Source organism: Mytilus trossulus, chromosome 11 (assembly GCF_036588685.1).
Source record: "Mytilus trossulus isolate FHL-02 chromosome 11, PNRI_Mtr1.1.1.hap1, whole genome shotgun sequence".
In the NCBI taxonomy this organism is placed as follows: Eukaryota; Metazoa; Mollusca; class Bivalvia; order Mytilida; family Mytilidae; genus Mytilus; species Mytilus trossulus.
In genome coordinates this window covers 35,311,577-35,329,649 of record NC_086383.1, presented here as the reverse complement: position 1 = coordinate 35,329,649, position 18,073 = coordinate 35,311,577, and the positions used below count along the sequence as shown (strand labels likewise).

Genomic DNA, 18,073 nt, shown 5'->3' with positions numbered 1-18,073 from the left:
TGTGACAGTCACTAACACCATTTGGACTATTTGTTGTTTTAAAACACAAATTCTTTTATTTGTAATAATAACATCTACAAGGGATGGGTAACAACCCTTTTTAAAACATGTTGGACCTTTCACCAGGTGGGACAAGTTGAAAATATCACATAAATCATGTAGAGTCTGAGCTTTTTCAGCAGAAAACATATCAAAATTTAGGTCACCAAAAATAATAATATTGTCATATGACACAAAACATTTATTTAGTGATTTTGTAAAATTTTTAATAAAGTCATCATTTTTCATGAATGGAGGCTCCCATAATAAGCCACTTGGCATCATTTATATAAATTTCATAGCAAACATTTTCAAGTATATCAGATTCAAAACATTGTTTTCTACCGGATGGAAAGTTTGATTTAATCAGGATAAGTAAGCCACCGCCGTACTGATTTCTGTCCCGCCTTTGTAATCTATAACCTTCAACTTGAAATAAGTTGTCTTGAAAGGTACTGTCCAATTTTTATTCGGCATTCATCAGTAAGTAAACTATGTTATCTGTGAGTAGCTCTTTTACCTCATCAAATGTGTATCTAAGACTGTTAATGTTAACATATGCCGCAATAAAGTTCTTTGGATGCAGACGTCTGGTCTCTCTCAAGTCTTGCAATAAAAGTTTGTTTACACCGTAAGTAGAGTTGGACGATAGACTGTGGTGCGTTTGATTCCTCGTTAAAATCAATAAAAAAAGAATCGCTAAAATCTGATAGATAACATATTTTACAAAACCAGCTGTCAGTTGTACTTCCAAGTAGTTCATATTCGTTTAGGGGTAGGTCTATGCATTTTAGGTGGAACCACACGTTACAATTGCGCACTGGATTGCCCGTTGGTTCTTTCTGACTCCCTTCTCGCAAGTCCCACATGGAAATTTTACTGGCCCAAGATTTATAGACACATCTCCTGATAGTAAGAGTAATCTTATACAAATAGACGTTGTATATTTAAAGTTCGTAGTCAGTTCTTTATTTTTGTAACACGTATGGCGGGCCTGTTTGATTTGTACTCTAGGGTGCAGTAGATCTATTAAAATTTCTCTATGAAGGTATGTTTGAATCGACCTTGCTGCACAAAAACCCAGATCTTCTGTATTATATTCAATGTTGGTGTTTACTGGCTCAGTTGGTGATGCCAGTAGACGGTTGAAGATGGTAAAAATTGTGAGAGCTGTTATAACACCGCCTACTCCTGCCGCCATTTTTTTAATGCAAAAATAATTCTACGTTTTAATCAATATGCAATCTTTTCATTTATTTATAAATATATCAAGACAATTATATTAGAAAACAAACATGATGGCATGCTCGTTGAAATCTAAATGATTTTGCATACTAGTAATAATTAATCTTGTTTATTTTTTAAATCAACCGTCAACATCACAATTTATCTTAGCTTTTCTTGCAGGATATTATTTTATAATTGAAGTGTATTTGTAGATCAGTTTGATTTGACTATGACATCTACGGGAGCATTTGAGGTGATATAAAAACAAAATTTTCCTTGAAAAATGCTGAAACAATTGTATTACTTTGTTCATTACACTTTGAATAGGGCTTGGTTGAGTAGAAAAAGTGGTCCAATCTATGTTATTGTCTACGTCCCAGCTTCAAAACGTAGGGGTCTATTAATTTCCCCTACTCCTGTGGGTGCACTCAACTCAATTCTTAATTTACTAAGGTTGTCAGTTTCCCTTTCGAAGTTCATTTTTTTCTCTGGGCAATCCGGCTTCCGCCACCACTAAAACCTGGCGAACACAAAAAATCCCAAAAGTTGAGCTTAAAAGTGGCGTTAAAACGCCAAAAATCCATCAATCAATAATTTCCCATGTCCGTCCGGAAAAGAATACATTGTTTGTACGTTTATCACCTCTCAAGTTTTGGTAGGTACAACTTTTATTTTATGTAGGATATTGAAACTCATAATAAAGGTGTGCATGGTCCGAGGATTCAGATTTTGTCCGAATATTCTGAAAGTGACAGGAAGTTGGACTTGTTTGACTCTTGTATGTGCGGCTATCTTCTCCTACAATTACATCATAAGTCATTTTGTTAAATGTATTGTTCATAAATTCACGAGACAACACGATTTAGAACGCCAACTCGTTTATCTTCAATACAAATAAGAATTGAAATAAGGAATGTGTCAAAGAGACAACAACCAAACCATAGATAAAACATCAGCTGTAGGCTACCAATGAGTATTCAATACATCGGGAAATTACGCACCCGAAGGCGTACTTCAATTGGCCCCTAAACAAAAAACTTTGATTAGATACAAAAGAGGGACGAACGATACTAGAGGGACAGTCAAACTCATAAATCGAAAACAAACTGACAACGTCATGGCTTAAGATGAAAAAGACATACAGACAAACAATAGTACACATGACACAACATAGAAAACTAAAGAATAAGCAACACGAACCCCACCAAAATCAAGGGGTGATTTCAGGTGCTCCGGAAGGGTAAGCAGACCCTGCTTCACATGTGGCATCCGTCGTGTTGCTCATGTTATAAAAAATCCGGTAAATAGTATAATTCGGTAGGTCACATTTATGAAAGGGAAGGGGATTGTAGTTACGACGTGAGGAACATATCCGATATCATTTGTGAAACTGTTATTCCATAATGGTCAACCAACTCGTGATGGCGTCCCAAAAAATGACGAAGGGATGATTTCAACTTCACCATTTGGAAGTCTTGGTTTAATAGCTTCCTTGTGAGCAAAAGTTATCTGATAATAACAACGAAGATCATGTATCTTTGTTTATGCAGATAATTACAAATGTACGTAATACAATGTCTAGATCTAAAAACACGATTAACTTTAGCAGCGGTCGATTACTAGTATGCATTTCATCTTATGTTTTAACAAAAATATTGCAAGGAATTGAGTTAACTAGGTTATTGTATCGGTAATGTATTTATCATGTAGACAGAGATTGTATTTCTGTTATATATATTATTTTATATGATGTGTTATATGTTAGTGGACAAAATAAAATAAAACAATGATTTGTTCAAATAAAATGATAATCCAAATAAGTTCATTAACTTAATTGTTATTATACATGTAAGTAATACTTCTATAAGAATATAGCGAACATATTTGATTCTCTTTCTGAGTTAACACCTGACTGGAAATAGGACATCTTCCATATGTATAAAAAAAACATTGAATATTATTTTTATGTATCTTAACCAGACTGGAAGCATCCGAACTGTGCTGATGGGAGGCACACAATTGTACATCTGTTTGAATGGAAATGGTCGGATATTGCAGCAGAATGTGAGAACTTTTTGGGACCGTACGGGTATTGTGGAGTTCAGGTAAAATCTAAAGTGTTAATAGAATAAAAGACACAATTTCAATCAGTAACACACCTAGCTTACAATTAGTATTTGAGTATATACGGTGTGTGGTTTGTTTGCAAATGAGGGAACTTTGCATAAAAGCCAAGTGACAATGCTTACAACCTTATTCTCAAATTGATAAGATATATATGATGTAGACACTCATTGAGATGGGTGTTAGTGTGTAAGAGAACATCACCAATTGTAATATATCTAAAAGTGAAATTAAATATCTTTACGATCTGTTTGTTTCACTTAAATTATCCTTTGATAAAATTAAGGTACCATTAGGACTGATCTTAACTGAATTAAAATCTTGCATGATATTGACGACTACAGCATACATGTATGATTGCTTTAACAGAGGCAACGCTGACGTTCGTGAATAAACCTACTATGTCGTTAAGGATTAACTTAGGTGAGGTGTTGTCATATGTTCATACTCTTTGTGTTTTTTTCCTGTGACATGCACATTATATATAACACATGGTGAAATATTTGGTCCTTAACACTCAATTTCTTTTTATTTGAGACTTCGATAGCTCTTTAGAGGTAATTTTCAATAAATTAAGCAGATTCTAGATTTCTTTCCTTTCGATTTGAAACCAACATAAGACCTTTGCAAATATATTGTAAAAGTCTGAGTCAGTCTTTTTCTGCCATTTTTTTAAATCAAAAAGATAAAAAAGGAGCCCATTACCCGTTGATATAATTATATGTTTCTATTTCAGAACAAAGCATTATTTTACTTGCAGCAAATATCTTATCGATGCAATTTTTCAATGGTTTAATTAATTGACTAAAACACTTCTGTTCAATAAAACAATTTGGAAGGGTAGTATTGAGTATCGAAAAAAGACTGATCAACACGAACCCCACCAAAAACTGGGGGTGATATCAGGTGCTTCGGAAAGCTAAGCAGATCCTGATCCACAGACAGCACCCATCGTGGATACAAGTTTTTTTTTAATTTCGATTTAGGCACTAGTAGCACGATTTCAGTCTGAAACGGTCATTTTAGTCTGATCATCTTAATTGACTGGATTTACTGCTAGAGTAAAACGTCGAGACTTTTAAGACCGTTAAGACTCCGTTATGATCGATAGTCTCATCAGGTAAATCAGTCCGTTAAGGCATGTCAAGAGTTACAAGACTAAATCTCCTAGCGAGCTGTTAAGATCCGTTACGACGGTGTCAGACCAATACATACCATGGATACAAAATTACGTTAAGATGTTGTCAGACCGTGTTCAGTCGTGTTCCGATTTTAATAATTTGGACACAAAACGGGTAAAACTTTCCCAGTGTTTATCAAGGGTTACTCCCCTTTTAAGAGTAAAATAAAAAGAAAAAAGAAAACGGTTTATGTTAACTGAAATTCTACCATGTCTACTTAACTAAATAAAGAAAATAATCAATTCGAATTCATACTTCTTCCTATTTAATTATTTAACAATTTTTATATTAAAAAAAACGCGGCGAATTGGTTTAAAAATCAACAGATAGCCGAAATAATATTTATTCATTGAATATAAATTAAGCATCAAAAACTTTATATTTAATGGTTTACAAGTGATTGTAAACAAAAAATTATGCAATTACAGACTGGTGCCGTGGTGAAAATTTTTAAACTTGACATTACAGATAATTTGTATGCTCTTAAACATTACGGATGTCGGGATGAACTCTAAATATATTTTATTAAATTGTTGATGTTACTTTTTTTAATATTGTAAATGAATAGGCATTATCATTTAACTGTTCATGCTCTCTATATAAATTTCATTTGAGTTGTTGTAAACTTGAGACAGGGAAAAACTTTAACTTTGAATGTCTATTGTCGTTTTCCGTTTCTTGTCATAACATTGTCCGTTCATTTTTGCCAGGCTTGTGCGTCTGATTTTCCCTAATTTTTTTTAATATGTATATCATCCCTAGCCCTTTACTACTTCCTTACATACCAGATTGAGAAGCATTCGTTAAAAAATAAAGGTTTAATATTATTGCAAAAGTCTATGAAATATTGAAAATAGGACGTTCCGGAAAACACAAGTCGCTGTATTAAATGCTTGTAAATCTCCGTTACATGTGGTGCGCTCTTATTTAAATACCTTTCTGTTAAATAAAAAAAGTGTATAAACAGTTATTAAAATCCGCCTGAAAAAAAGAAAAAACGAATAGTGACTATCTAACTTATTTTCAAATATCGAATACACAAATAAATCTCTAACCTATCTTTCTTTCTTTTCTTCTTAAATTCCTCTGCAACGGAGCACCCGTGTCACACGGTAGTGAAATATAGACCTTATATTTATATTAGATATTAATATAAAAGAAAAGGTGGTGAAGGGATATATTTACAGGCCATTATTAATCTTTTTAGTAAACTTTAAAAATACCAAAAAACCATTACCTATGTTAAAAAAGTTTTAAAAGGATGTTGCGCGGATAAAAAAATTAAAATAAGTAAGATTGGTGCTCAAGAATTTACAGTGAAAATATTTACATCAGTTTATTGAATGCATTAATTACATGTATATGGTAACTCATAAAGTTTGAAAGTGATTTGTTTTAATTGACTAAATCCTTAAAATTGTTACAAATGGATGTAAAAGAAAATATAATAAAAGCTTCAACATGTATAACTAAAAAGTGTGTAAAGTTTTAAGCAATAATCATAAATCGTTTTTTAGATACAGTGCGAACTAAAAAAAAAAACATTACCCTGTTTTAGTTACAAAGTCCTGTAACTCGAAACGTTCACAAAAAAATATTTATTCAAGATTATCACAGGATTGATATAAATAACAAATTTATTAAAATTATGAACTGGTCCTATATTTTCAATGATAATATATAGATTTTTTTCACTATTTCAGCTACCGTTTAATCTATCTTTGAATTCAATTAAAAACTAATTCACATTTTTAACACCCTGATGTAACCGTATTTTTAAAGCGATGTCATCCGTATCAATAAATTGTATATCAAAATTGAAGTGCATGAGTATTATTAACGTCTGGGATAAGTGTGAGATTTCTCTGTTGGTGGGTATAAATTTTTTTTAGCTGAATTTGTATTATTCAAATTAATGAAAAGGAAAGCTAGTGTGTGTTTTAAATGATATTGTTGGAATGGATTTATAGTATGAAAAATGTGTGTAACCGATTTTACGTTGACTTGGACTGCGAATTTGAAAATAATATATTTGTGAAATAACATTCAACAAGATGACATATTTAATGTGTCAAAGAGACAACAACCCGACCAAATAAAAAACTACAGCAGAAGATCACCAACAGGTCTTCAATGTAGCGAGAAATTTCCGTTGTACACAAGAAACTAAAATTAAAATAATACAAGACTAACAAAGGCCAGAGGCTCCTGACTTGGGACAGGCGCAAAAATGCGGCGGGGTTAAACATGTTTGTGATATCTCAACCCTCCCCCTATACATCTAACCAATGTAGAAAAGTAAACGCAAAACAATACGAACATTAAAATTCAGTTCAAGAGAAGTCCGAGTCTGATGTCAGAAGATGTAACCAAAGAAAATAAACAAAATGACAATAATACATAATTAACAACAGACTTCTAGCAGTTAACCGACATGCCAGCTCCAGACTTCAATTAAACTGACTGAAAGATTATGATTTCATCATATGAACATCAGGCACAATTCTTCCCGTTAGGGGTTTAGTATCATACCATCATAACATATATGAGAAGAACATAACCCGTGTCATGCCAACAACTGTTTTTAGAATAAATGTGTTTAGTTCCGATGCAAAGACCTTATCAGTGACTCAATATTAACGCCAAAATATGCAATCTTTAATGACTTGACAACAGTATCGTAATTATATCGCTTCTTAATAAGTCTATTCAAAGGTTTTTTAAGTTTCTGAGGTGAATACTGACACCTTTGTGCTATATAAAGAATATTTCCATAAAAAATTGGATGTGAAATACCTGAACGTATTAGAAGTCTGCATGTTGAGCTATATTTACGAATGATGTCTTTATACCGATGATAAAATTTAGTAAATGTTTTGACTTGTTTGTGATATCGAAAACCCTGGTGTAATAATTTTTCAGTAATACATAAATTTCTCTCGTTAAAATCTAAAACATTGTAATCCACCATTTTCTACATTTGAAAATGCCTGTACCAAGTCAGGAATATGACAGTTTTTGTCCATTCGTTTTTGATGCGTTTTGTTTTTTTATTTTGCCATGTGATTATGGACTTTCCGAATTGATTTTCCTCTGAGTTCAGTATTTTTGTGATTTTACTTTTTACATACACGAGCGAATCGTACAAGTTGAGATATATAAACACCGTAAGATGGTGACAAGGGAACGTCACCATCTAAAAACAGATAATTAACGATAGGAAATGAAAAATCATCCCTTTTATCATAAATTTTAGTATTCAGCTTTCCGTTAGTGATATAGATATCAAGATCGAGAAAAGGGCAGTAGTCATTGTTAGTATTAGCTTTATTTAAAGTAAGTTCAACAGGATAAATTTCATTAATATACATACTGAAGTCGTCATTATTGAGAGCCAAAATATCATCCAAATATCTAAAAGTATTATTAAATTTGTTTATCAGATGTTGTTTCGATGGGTCTTTGCTTATTTTTGTCATAAATTGTAACTCATAACAATACAAAAACAGGTCCGCAATAAGTGGTGCACAGTTAGTCCCCATTGGAATTCCGATAATCTCACGATATACGGAATCCCAAAAGCGAACAAAAATGTTATCTAGTAACAATTCAAGGGCATATATAGTATCAAAGCATGTCCAATTAACATAGTTTTTTTGTTTATTGCTACTAAAAAATGACCTAAAAAAGTTTGAACATATATATTCACATTCTGATTTTTTGAATGCCCATTTAATTAGGTGTGTGAATTTTTTCTTAATGAGAATGTGAGGCAATGTGGTATACAGGGTAGAAAAATCAAAACTTTGAACAGATTCAAAATATCCAATATAAGCATGCAATTTATCAAGTACTTCCATCGAGTTCTTGACACTCCAAAAGTAATTTATTCCACTATTTTCGAAGGCCTTATTTGAACAATTTATTATCAGGTTTTTAATTGTACCAAGTGTGCTGGTAAGAAGAATAGACAATTTAGTAGTTGAACAATTGCTTGAAGACGAAATAAATATATATTTGTAAGGGGTTTAGTGTAGCTTCGGAAGCCAATACAAAGTTGGGACTTTCATTGTATTTGGCTCTGCTTGTAAAGCGGTGGCTAAAAGTTAATGTTTGTTACAGATTTCGTTTTCTGAAAAAGGAGTCAGTTGGAATGTTGGTGAATTGGTGATTTCCTTTTTCAGAACCTCAATGTGAAATTTACGTCAAACAATAATAATATTATTAGCAGCTTTATCGGCCGGGACAAAAACAAATTCCTTGGCTAGTTCTTTTAGTTTATGTTTGATACGAGAAATAGGTTTATTGTGGTTATTGTTAATATTAAAATGTTCTTTAAAATGTTGAATACGTATATCAACTATCTTCGTATACATGTTCAAGGCTCGAGCCTCTGAAAGAGGTCTCCTTTCAAGCTTGAAAATTTGTGAATAGGTCGGGAAAACTATCAGAAATACATCGGCGTTTTGTATTTGCGCCGATCTGCATTTCATTTGCGCCAAATTTTTTTTGTCATTTGCGCCGATTTTTTCTTCATTTGCGCCGATTTTTTTACAGGTAAATTACAGGTGAAATGATATAAGAAGATGTGGTATGAGTGCCAATGAGACAACTCTCCATCCAAGTAATGTTATTTTCGTTTATTATTAAAGACCTATTCCGTTAGCCAGTTGTACATATGTTATGATACACTTACATCATAACAATCATAACATGTCTATAACTGTTGTCTCCTGCTTTAAATCAAGAAGTAAAAACCTAAGATAAAAGCACTTTGTTTATACTAAATTGACGAATTAAAAAAATATGTACAGCATTCAAATCCATAAAAACGGAATACATTCAAATCATAAATCTCTTCTTTCCGAGTATGTATAGGCAACACATCTAATATATTCCTTTCTTATGATTTCGTCTCTACTAATATTTGGCGTAATTGTCGATAACGAAGGCCACCTTTTCTTTTTTTGGCATACGTACTGGTGGGGGCATTCTAGAGATCGAATATTCTCACAAGGAAGCTATTAAACCAAGAGTTCTAAATGGTGAAGTTGAATTCATCCCTTCGTCAATTTTATGGACGCCATCACGAATTGGTTGACCGTTATGCCGAATGTGTACTTGTACGTTGTCTAAGAATGTATGACATTTGTCATCAGAAGGAGCGGTGTCAGGCAATGTCAAACGTGAAGCAGTCATCGATTTCATTTAGGGAAAGGAATGGTAACCCGAAACATTGGGATAGCCATTTACCAATTGCAATGTTACTTGATTTGTCTTTATACTCTTTGCTCAGCCAATGTAATAGTGTGAACTTAACTGTAACTTACCTGTAATCCAATTAGGAAAATATATAAAATCGGCGCAAATGAAAAAATGAAATCGGCGCAAATGAAAGAATGAAAAATTTCAAAATCAGCGCAAATGTCATACGCCCAAATACATATGATAGAAAAAATTCAGTAAAGTTTCCACTACTTTTTCGGTAAACTGTCTTGCTATTCCCGATTAGCCCTCGGGGGAAAACAGTCAAATGTAGGGATAATTATGACAAGTACGTGTATTCCCAACAAACAATGACAATTACCAAATTCGTTTATTACGTGTACATAAATGCATTTTGAATAACCTTTAAATCTGTATATATGTTCCAGACCATATGAGTATTTGGACCGTATACGTATACTTGTACGGTCCGACCATACGCGTACGGTCAGACCGTATGAGTATACGCGTATGGTCCGGTACGAGCTGACCATACGTGTTATTTTAGCATATGGGTAATTAATTAAATTGAAACAAGCATTTATCACAATCTTTATTTTACTAGTAATTTTTACAAATAGTTTTACAAATTGCTATTGATAATTTATTACAATTAGATAAAATGAACAAACGAACAATTGAAATTAAGTATTTGTTTAATGTAAATCTGAATCCTATTTTGGTACTATCACCCAAGGTGACACAATTTAAGTAACGTTATATTTTTTACATTTTCATGTATGCAGTTCATGCATGTTCCTCTGCATTTGCATTTTGTGGTAAAGTTGCTAAATATTCCAAAACAATTGACCTCCCACATACTATTTACTTCCGATATCTTCAATTTCAGTGATCATAATTCAATTAATGTATTACTGATCGACATGCTAGATACAAGAGATAAACAGATTTAATTAGCGTGAATTTAAAAAAAGTTAAAATATAAAGTTTTTGTTTTAATTACAATTGAACTTTTTTATATTAATTTGATAGTTAAGTTATGTTGATCTGCTATATGCATTTGTATCTAATAAACCTGACCATCTTTGTTAATACGCGTACGGTCCGATCGTATGAGTATTTTGAATAAGTACGCATACGGTCAAGACCGTATGGGTACGGTCCAAATACTCATACGTTCTGGAACATATATATAACTGTATAAATTACTCATGCAGGAACATATACAAAACAATGTATATAAATAGTTGGATTTACTGTCACAAGATTTACCTTTTATATTTATTGACACGTGTGTTTTGAGGCTGATTTATTTGAATAACTAAAAAGATAAAAAAAAAAAATAACGAATACATGATACATAATTGTAGATAATACAAAACTGACTGTATGACATTATAAGTAATAACACGGGCCATGCTTATAAAAACTGTATGATAGTGAAAACTACACCGGTGAGATCCATATATGTCATAAACTTACAGCTGGTCCTGAACATGCATGAAGTATTTGCCACTGGACTTTAAACAACCAACAATCAATCACACTACGACTTATAGTATATATAGTTGTGAAATACAAAATGTATATTATAATGATACAATTAGCCATGGCAAATAAATAGAATACAAATACACACTACTTTATATAACTGACACAATTTAAAGGAATTCTCTCTAAACTATATAAGTAGAGAAGCGAAAAGTTTCTTATGAATACTAAACAAACTTCCGATTAGTGCATGTTTTTTTAATGGTTTTCCATGCGGCGCTCAAATATTTTGCATGGTCTTTTGGTATAGTTTTTATACATATATGATATTGTAAGAACCTTTAACGTATAATAGACAGTGCCGTTACTAGCCTCTTGTAATAGTGAGGCAAAATTATATTCGCCGGGCGGAGCGAGGCGAATAAAACTTTGTGAGGGGTCTGGGGGCCGCTCAAAGACCCCAGATGCTCTGAGAAAAATAACGCAAAATCGTGCATTCTGAGCGTTTATCGGATTCTTTCTTACATTGAAACGCAATTACTTTTTTAACTATTTTTTCGACAATATTCTGGTCTCAAAGCAAAATCATAGTCTCATTGTAATTTAAAACTTTTAGGTTTTATGGACAAACATTAAAAGACCGACATGTAGGATAAAGCAAAAATCGTTATTCTCATAATCATTAATACCGGATCTGTCTGCCTGTTCTTGTCTTGTGTTGTGCTTAGACTTGTTTTTGATTTGTTTATGACTAGATTTAAATATAGTGACAGTGCAGTATCATACTTTAAGTACTTTAGTACTGCTAAAGTCGACACTAGGGACCATCTTGACCCTGTTTTACGGTATTGATTATTCTTTTATTGTTGAAGACCCTCCAGCAACTTTGACCATTGATCATAAGTATACTGACCGGCTTTAGAAACGCAACACTAGATTATTTTTGTGTTATTTTTGAATGAATGTGTCCCCGTCAAAAGCGATGACTGCATGTTACAAACGCCAAAATAATTGTCAGAAAGGTCAACAAATTCTGTCTGATATGTTTTGGGTTCTTTTTTGCACCTTCTGGTTTTGCATTTGTTCAACCCATTAATTGGTTTTGGCAATTATGCGGTTGGAACTTGAGGGCTTTTAAGGTTTTCCTTCAGTCGATTTTTTGGCAATTCAGTTGATGGGAAACATGTATGGCATGAATCTGTACTCAATGGCACAACCTGTCTGACAAATGACGTTGCGTAATCAAATTCTGTTGACGTTTCATTGTCTCTAAACGTTTATCTGTTCATTAATGGCCGGCAACACATCTTGTCTACTTGTATCGTTGTCGGAAGGACAGTAGGACGAGTTTCTGAAGTCATACAGTATGGTTGCAGCACGTTTATTTTTTAATGTTTGCAGTATTCTTAAGGGGTAATTCAGTTTTTTGTTTCTCAGTCTTGGTCAAATGGAGATGCAACATTTTTAAACTGGTTTAAGTGAGGAATAGGATTGAAAGAACCGTTTCACAAAGCAAAACAACCGAACCAATCTTTCATGGGTCCAAAATTTAGCTTTAGGAAATTCGTGCGACTTCAAAAATTCGGTATGTTCAATAACCACAGGTTAGTCAGATTTTGATTTTTTTGTACGGAAAAAGAAGTATGATAAGCATGCAAAGTAGTTGTAAGAAAATCAAACAAGATTTAGTTAAAAAAAATTACAACAAAATGAGTGTTGCGTTTCTAAAGTTGTTCAGTATATTTTGTTCTATGCATTGAATTTGTGTGCGATTAGGTTTCATGCACATTTACTCCATATTACTTTATTTTCTATTAAAGGGTGTTTGCATGACTTAATGCAAGTTTGGTCCTTCAATGGAAAAGGTCATATGGCAAAACATTATTGTTTTTTTTCTTCAAAATATTTTATACCGGGAAATTGGTAACCTTACTTTGATTTAATCCATGTTAGATATCTAGTTTTATCTACAAAAAAGCCAGTTTTGTATTCTTTGATATTAAGTTCAATTATCGATGCAGAAACGACATTTCAAGTTTTTTTTCTGTGTCTTGTAGCATCGTATATTCTTATGATGTTTTCTCGCACACTATCTTGACATAGGTGGGCATGCAAAATTGCAAAACCACACGTTTACAAATGAAAATCAACGCTCAGACTATAGTCACAAAGTAGGACAATAAACGAATAAAAGACAAACCCGGGACACAGAAGTACACACAATAGACCATTAAAGCTGAAAACCAAAAGTAAAATAGAAACATGGATCACGAAAACATGCAGGGGCGACACCAGAGAGTGAAGAGAACTTGCTTCTTGCTAGACACTTCCGTGAAAACAATATATGATATTTTAAGACAATCTTTTGTTTCATTTTTTCTTTTTTTTTTTAATTTCTAACATGAGGCATTTGCCTCATTTACCTCGACGTAGTTACGGCCCTGATAGATTCAAATTCGTTATTTTGCTCAATAAAAAAAAAAACATAAGCATGTATATTAAAAACTGACGGTCAGACATCACTAATACGTGTATACACAAATTCATTAATTCTTTATTAACGTGTAAAGCCCTACGGCACCTGTATATTAAGAATGATGATGAGAGTAATTGTAAAATATATTAGGCATGTATTTTCTTACGTTATGGATCATTGATTTTGTTACCTGTTGACCCAGTTGATTACTAGCACGTGCCATTGAACTCGACCATTTTAACTAAAACAGATTTTTTTTTAAATTAACGTCATATATATATATACTAAGTACTATTTGTAGGATCCTTTACTATAGATAATTTAGCTGATCTGTAACAATAACATCTTCATGCCTTATATATCATGTACTGTAGTACGCCGCTAGATTAAAACTGACGTGGAAAGGTAACATATGGCCACCGAAAGCTCTTTTTTTGAGAGCCCAGGTGGTCGTGTGGTCTAGCGGGACGGCTGCAGTGCAGGCGATTTGGTGTCACGATATCACAGTAGCATGGGTTCGAATCCCGGCGAGGGAAGAACCAAAAATTTGCGAAAGCAAATTTACAGATCTAACATTGTTGGGTTGATGTTTATACGAGTTGTATATACTAAGTACTAAGTACTATATACATATTATATGGATTAGAAAATAAATATTATAAGGATACATTGTTTGAATGAAAAATGTTATACGGCGATACGTTAACACCGTCCCGACAAAGACTGAATGCAGTATCATGATCAGGTTTCGGGATCCGGGAAGTCTTTTTTCGAATTTCCGGATGTCGGGAATATTTTTTTCCAACTTTGATAGAGTAACTCGCACGAAAAAAAATAAACATACAAAAAAACAACAGCTTCAACGGTAAACTAGGACATATATCAACAGAAAACGAATTAAAGCAGCTGTCATACATAAAACAAAAATATGCCTGTGTTTATTTGCCTCCGCTGCATTTCTGTGGATTGTCTCCTTGGCAATCATACCACATTTCCTTAACTTTTTAAGGTGACGTTTAGGATTTTCCGTTACTAATTTTCAAATACGAAAAACATTTTCACCGGTGTTCACAACATTTTAAGACTAAATTTATGGCATACATTCTGGTGTGTATACAATTAACATACGTCCTTGCATTTACTTATCAATATATATTTATATAAACTAACATTTATTAAAAAACAAACAACATATATAGACGAATAATTTATTAGTTCCTCAACAAAACAAGAAAAGAAATAAAGAATCAACAGAAGATTTAATCTTTTTTTTTTAATTAATCAAAATATACTTCAAATTCTAATATTGAAATACATATATACATATTAATCTAAAATGCATTATCGAGTAGAAGGGACGCAACTCGTGGTATCAAACCAGTATACTGAACGGATCTAAACAGGGTCTGAAAATTTTGAACGTAATTTTGTATCCATGGTCTGTTTTGGTCTGACACGGTCTTAACGGGTCTAAACAACCCACTAGACGATTCAGTCTTTTCCGTCTTGACATGCCTTAACGAACTGATTTACCTGATGAGGCTATCGATCTGAACGGCGACTTAACGATCTTAACTATCTTGACGATTTTCTCTAGCGGTAAATTCAGTCAATCAAGATGTGATCAGACCAAAATGACCGTTTCAGACTGAAATCGTGCTACTAGTGAGGGTTTATATAAGTCAGTTATATCGTTTGACGCGTTTCAGATTCATCACTCAACAACTTCATGTTTATCAAACGCTTATATCATTTTACACATGATAGTCAAATTGAAAATTTTCGACATAGTTTTCTCAGGAAGTGTAGTGCAAAGATTTCTGAAATTTGGTTGGAGTGTTTATATGAGTTAGAATCACTAAACAACTTCCTGAGCGTGCGCGGGTATCATCAGTGAGCAGTAGCTCGCAGTTTCATTTGTTTTTAATGTTTGGTTTATTTTGTGAAGATTTCGCCGCCAAATGAAAATCGTGTTGTGACATTACAAAATCGACCATGGTGGGAAAGATATCAACCTGTCAGTTACAAATTAGTCACCAGGAGTGGTAACGAGGTTCAGTTCACTGATATGGTACAAAGATGTAATGACGTTAATGTCAGGTAGTTTACTTTGTATTGCAACGGTACACATACATTTCTGTATGAATGTTTTTTTGTTTTGTTTGTTATTTAATACACTTTAAGTTTTGTTTAATATTTTGAAGCATGCTTACACATTACCTATTTTATCTGCATTACTGTACTTATAACTGTTATATGCACTGCAAAATATTAAAATTGCTTCGCTTATTATGGACATTTTTTTTTCTCGATTTTCCTGGGAATACAGCGATCTATATTTGTGGACTTATCTGTTTAAATGTATGAAAATTTGCAAAATTTAAAATGTTTTTGTTTTTAAAATTTTTTCCCTTTCATCTTTAATCAGTAGGATTTTTTCCAAAGGAAAATCCCTCAGGCGATTGTACACTTCCTTAGTGCAGTTATTAAGAGATCACTTTTTTTAATTAACCTACAATGAAAAGTTATTCATGTATAACTAATCCGCGAGTACATATACAGAATAAACAAAAAAATGGGGGCAAGGATGTAGGTAAAATAATACTTATTTAATTTATATACCTGACATTTGAGTTAATTAAACTTTTTTTCTTTCAAGAAAATAATGCAAAGTTTTTTTCTCTCGGAAAAACACAATACATGTTAATTTATCAATAAAAAGTAAGCATTTAATGTTGAATGTTATATTTTTTTTGTATTTGTTAAAGTCATATGAAACGAGTGACTGGTGAAAAATAATGTTTATCCAATTCTTGAACCAATGCATGTATATATCATAAACTTAGTCTTCTGTTCACGATTTTATCAATTTTTACGCAAACATATCTTATAATCGTCATTTTTTTTCTCTCTGTCTGTTATATGTATTTTTTTATAAAAGTATGGCAGCTCATTAATTGTCGTATTTTGAAGCCCTAGTTTGCCGATTGTCACCTTATACATGTTATAGTAAACAATCAACAAAGAAGCATGGATATTGAGCACGTGTTCAACATGTACAATCAGTTTATAGTTTATTTTAATGACATATCCATGCGTATTGCGATCATCGGATGTTTAAGAGAAGGGTCATGCGAATGTCACTTTGTATACGGAAAATATGTCGACGAATTGCTTCATTAAAGCAAGCAATTAAAAAAAAGTAATGTTCTGCTAAATGTGGAAAAATTAAAAAAATGTCTTCAGAAAAAAGTATGTGTACATAAGTTTAATAATGAAAACTACTTATTTTGTTATAAACAACATATGCATAATTTTTGTTTTAATTTGAGGTTTCATATGACTTTAAATAGGGTCTCATTAGCCTATCTAGGCTGGATATTTGTCTTATTTTACTATAGTGCAATGCATAATATATAATCTGTATAAAAATATGTAACACTTTAATAAACTAAATTATTATATTATTGTTATTTGTATAACTATTAAATTTTACCTGAAGAAGAAGAAAAACAAGTTATCCTTTTGGTCCTCACAAACTATGTCAGTGTTATTTCATTTCATCCATTGAATTGGTCATTACCTATGTTTTACATTTAATTCATTATAAAGTTTTACATTTAATTCATTATAAAGTTTTACATTTAATTCATTATAAAGTTTTACATTTAATTCATTATAAAGTTTTACATTTAATTCATTATAAAGTTTTACATTTAATTCATTATAAAGTTTTACATTTAATTCATTATAAAGTTTTACATTTAATTCATTATAAAAAGTGAACTTTTAGTTAGGTTTGATGTTACAATGGGAAAGGGTAATTTTGTAAGGTCACTCGAAAGCGTGAAATTAAAACTTAACTGGATTTAGCAGTATACTTTTTTTCGTTCTTGAAGAAGATGATAAAATAACAAACAGATGAGTTTCGCTTGATATGGTCCACTCAGGTACACAGTTTAAATCACCAATTATTGATCAGTATCTATTGTCCATCTTTTGCCAATGTCAATTAATACAGCTCACTTCGATTATAACATGTGGGGAAGTTCTCAAACCTCTTTCCCAACTTAGTTTATTTTGGAACTTTCTGAAGGAACGAAAAAAAGTGCACTGCAAAATCCTATTAAGTTTTTTTTTCTTCTAAATCATGAAACATATTTGAAATTTATTTATCCAGAACATGCTATGTATTTAAACTTTTCCAGATGCACAGGTTTATCTTTACTCAGAGTAAATTTTGAGATGAAAATGCAGGCATTTTAGCCAAAGGGTCCACATGAACCTTAATGACCGGAAGGCATCTAAC

General features: G+C 32.3%; 1 protein-coding gene across 1 annotated transcript in view; it reads left to right on the top strand.

The window, feature by feature from the left end:
- LOC134689997 (alpha-amylase-like) overlaps positions 1 to 18,073 on the top strand; it is a 124,946-nt gene that overhangs the window by 83,234 nt on the left and 23,639 nt on the right. The window contains exons 2-4 of the mRNA XM_063549968.1: positions 775 to 845; positions 3,247 to 3,371; positions 15,713 to 15,864. Of these exons, the coding sequence (XP_063406038.1) occupies positions 775 to 845; positions 3,247 to 3,371; positions 15,713 to 15,864 (348 nt within the window). The remainder of the gene's footprint in view (positions 1 to 774; positions 846 to 3,246; positions 3,372 to 15,712; positions 15,865 to 18,073) is intronic.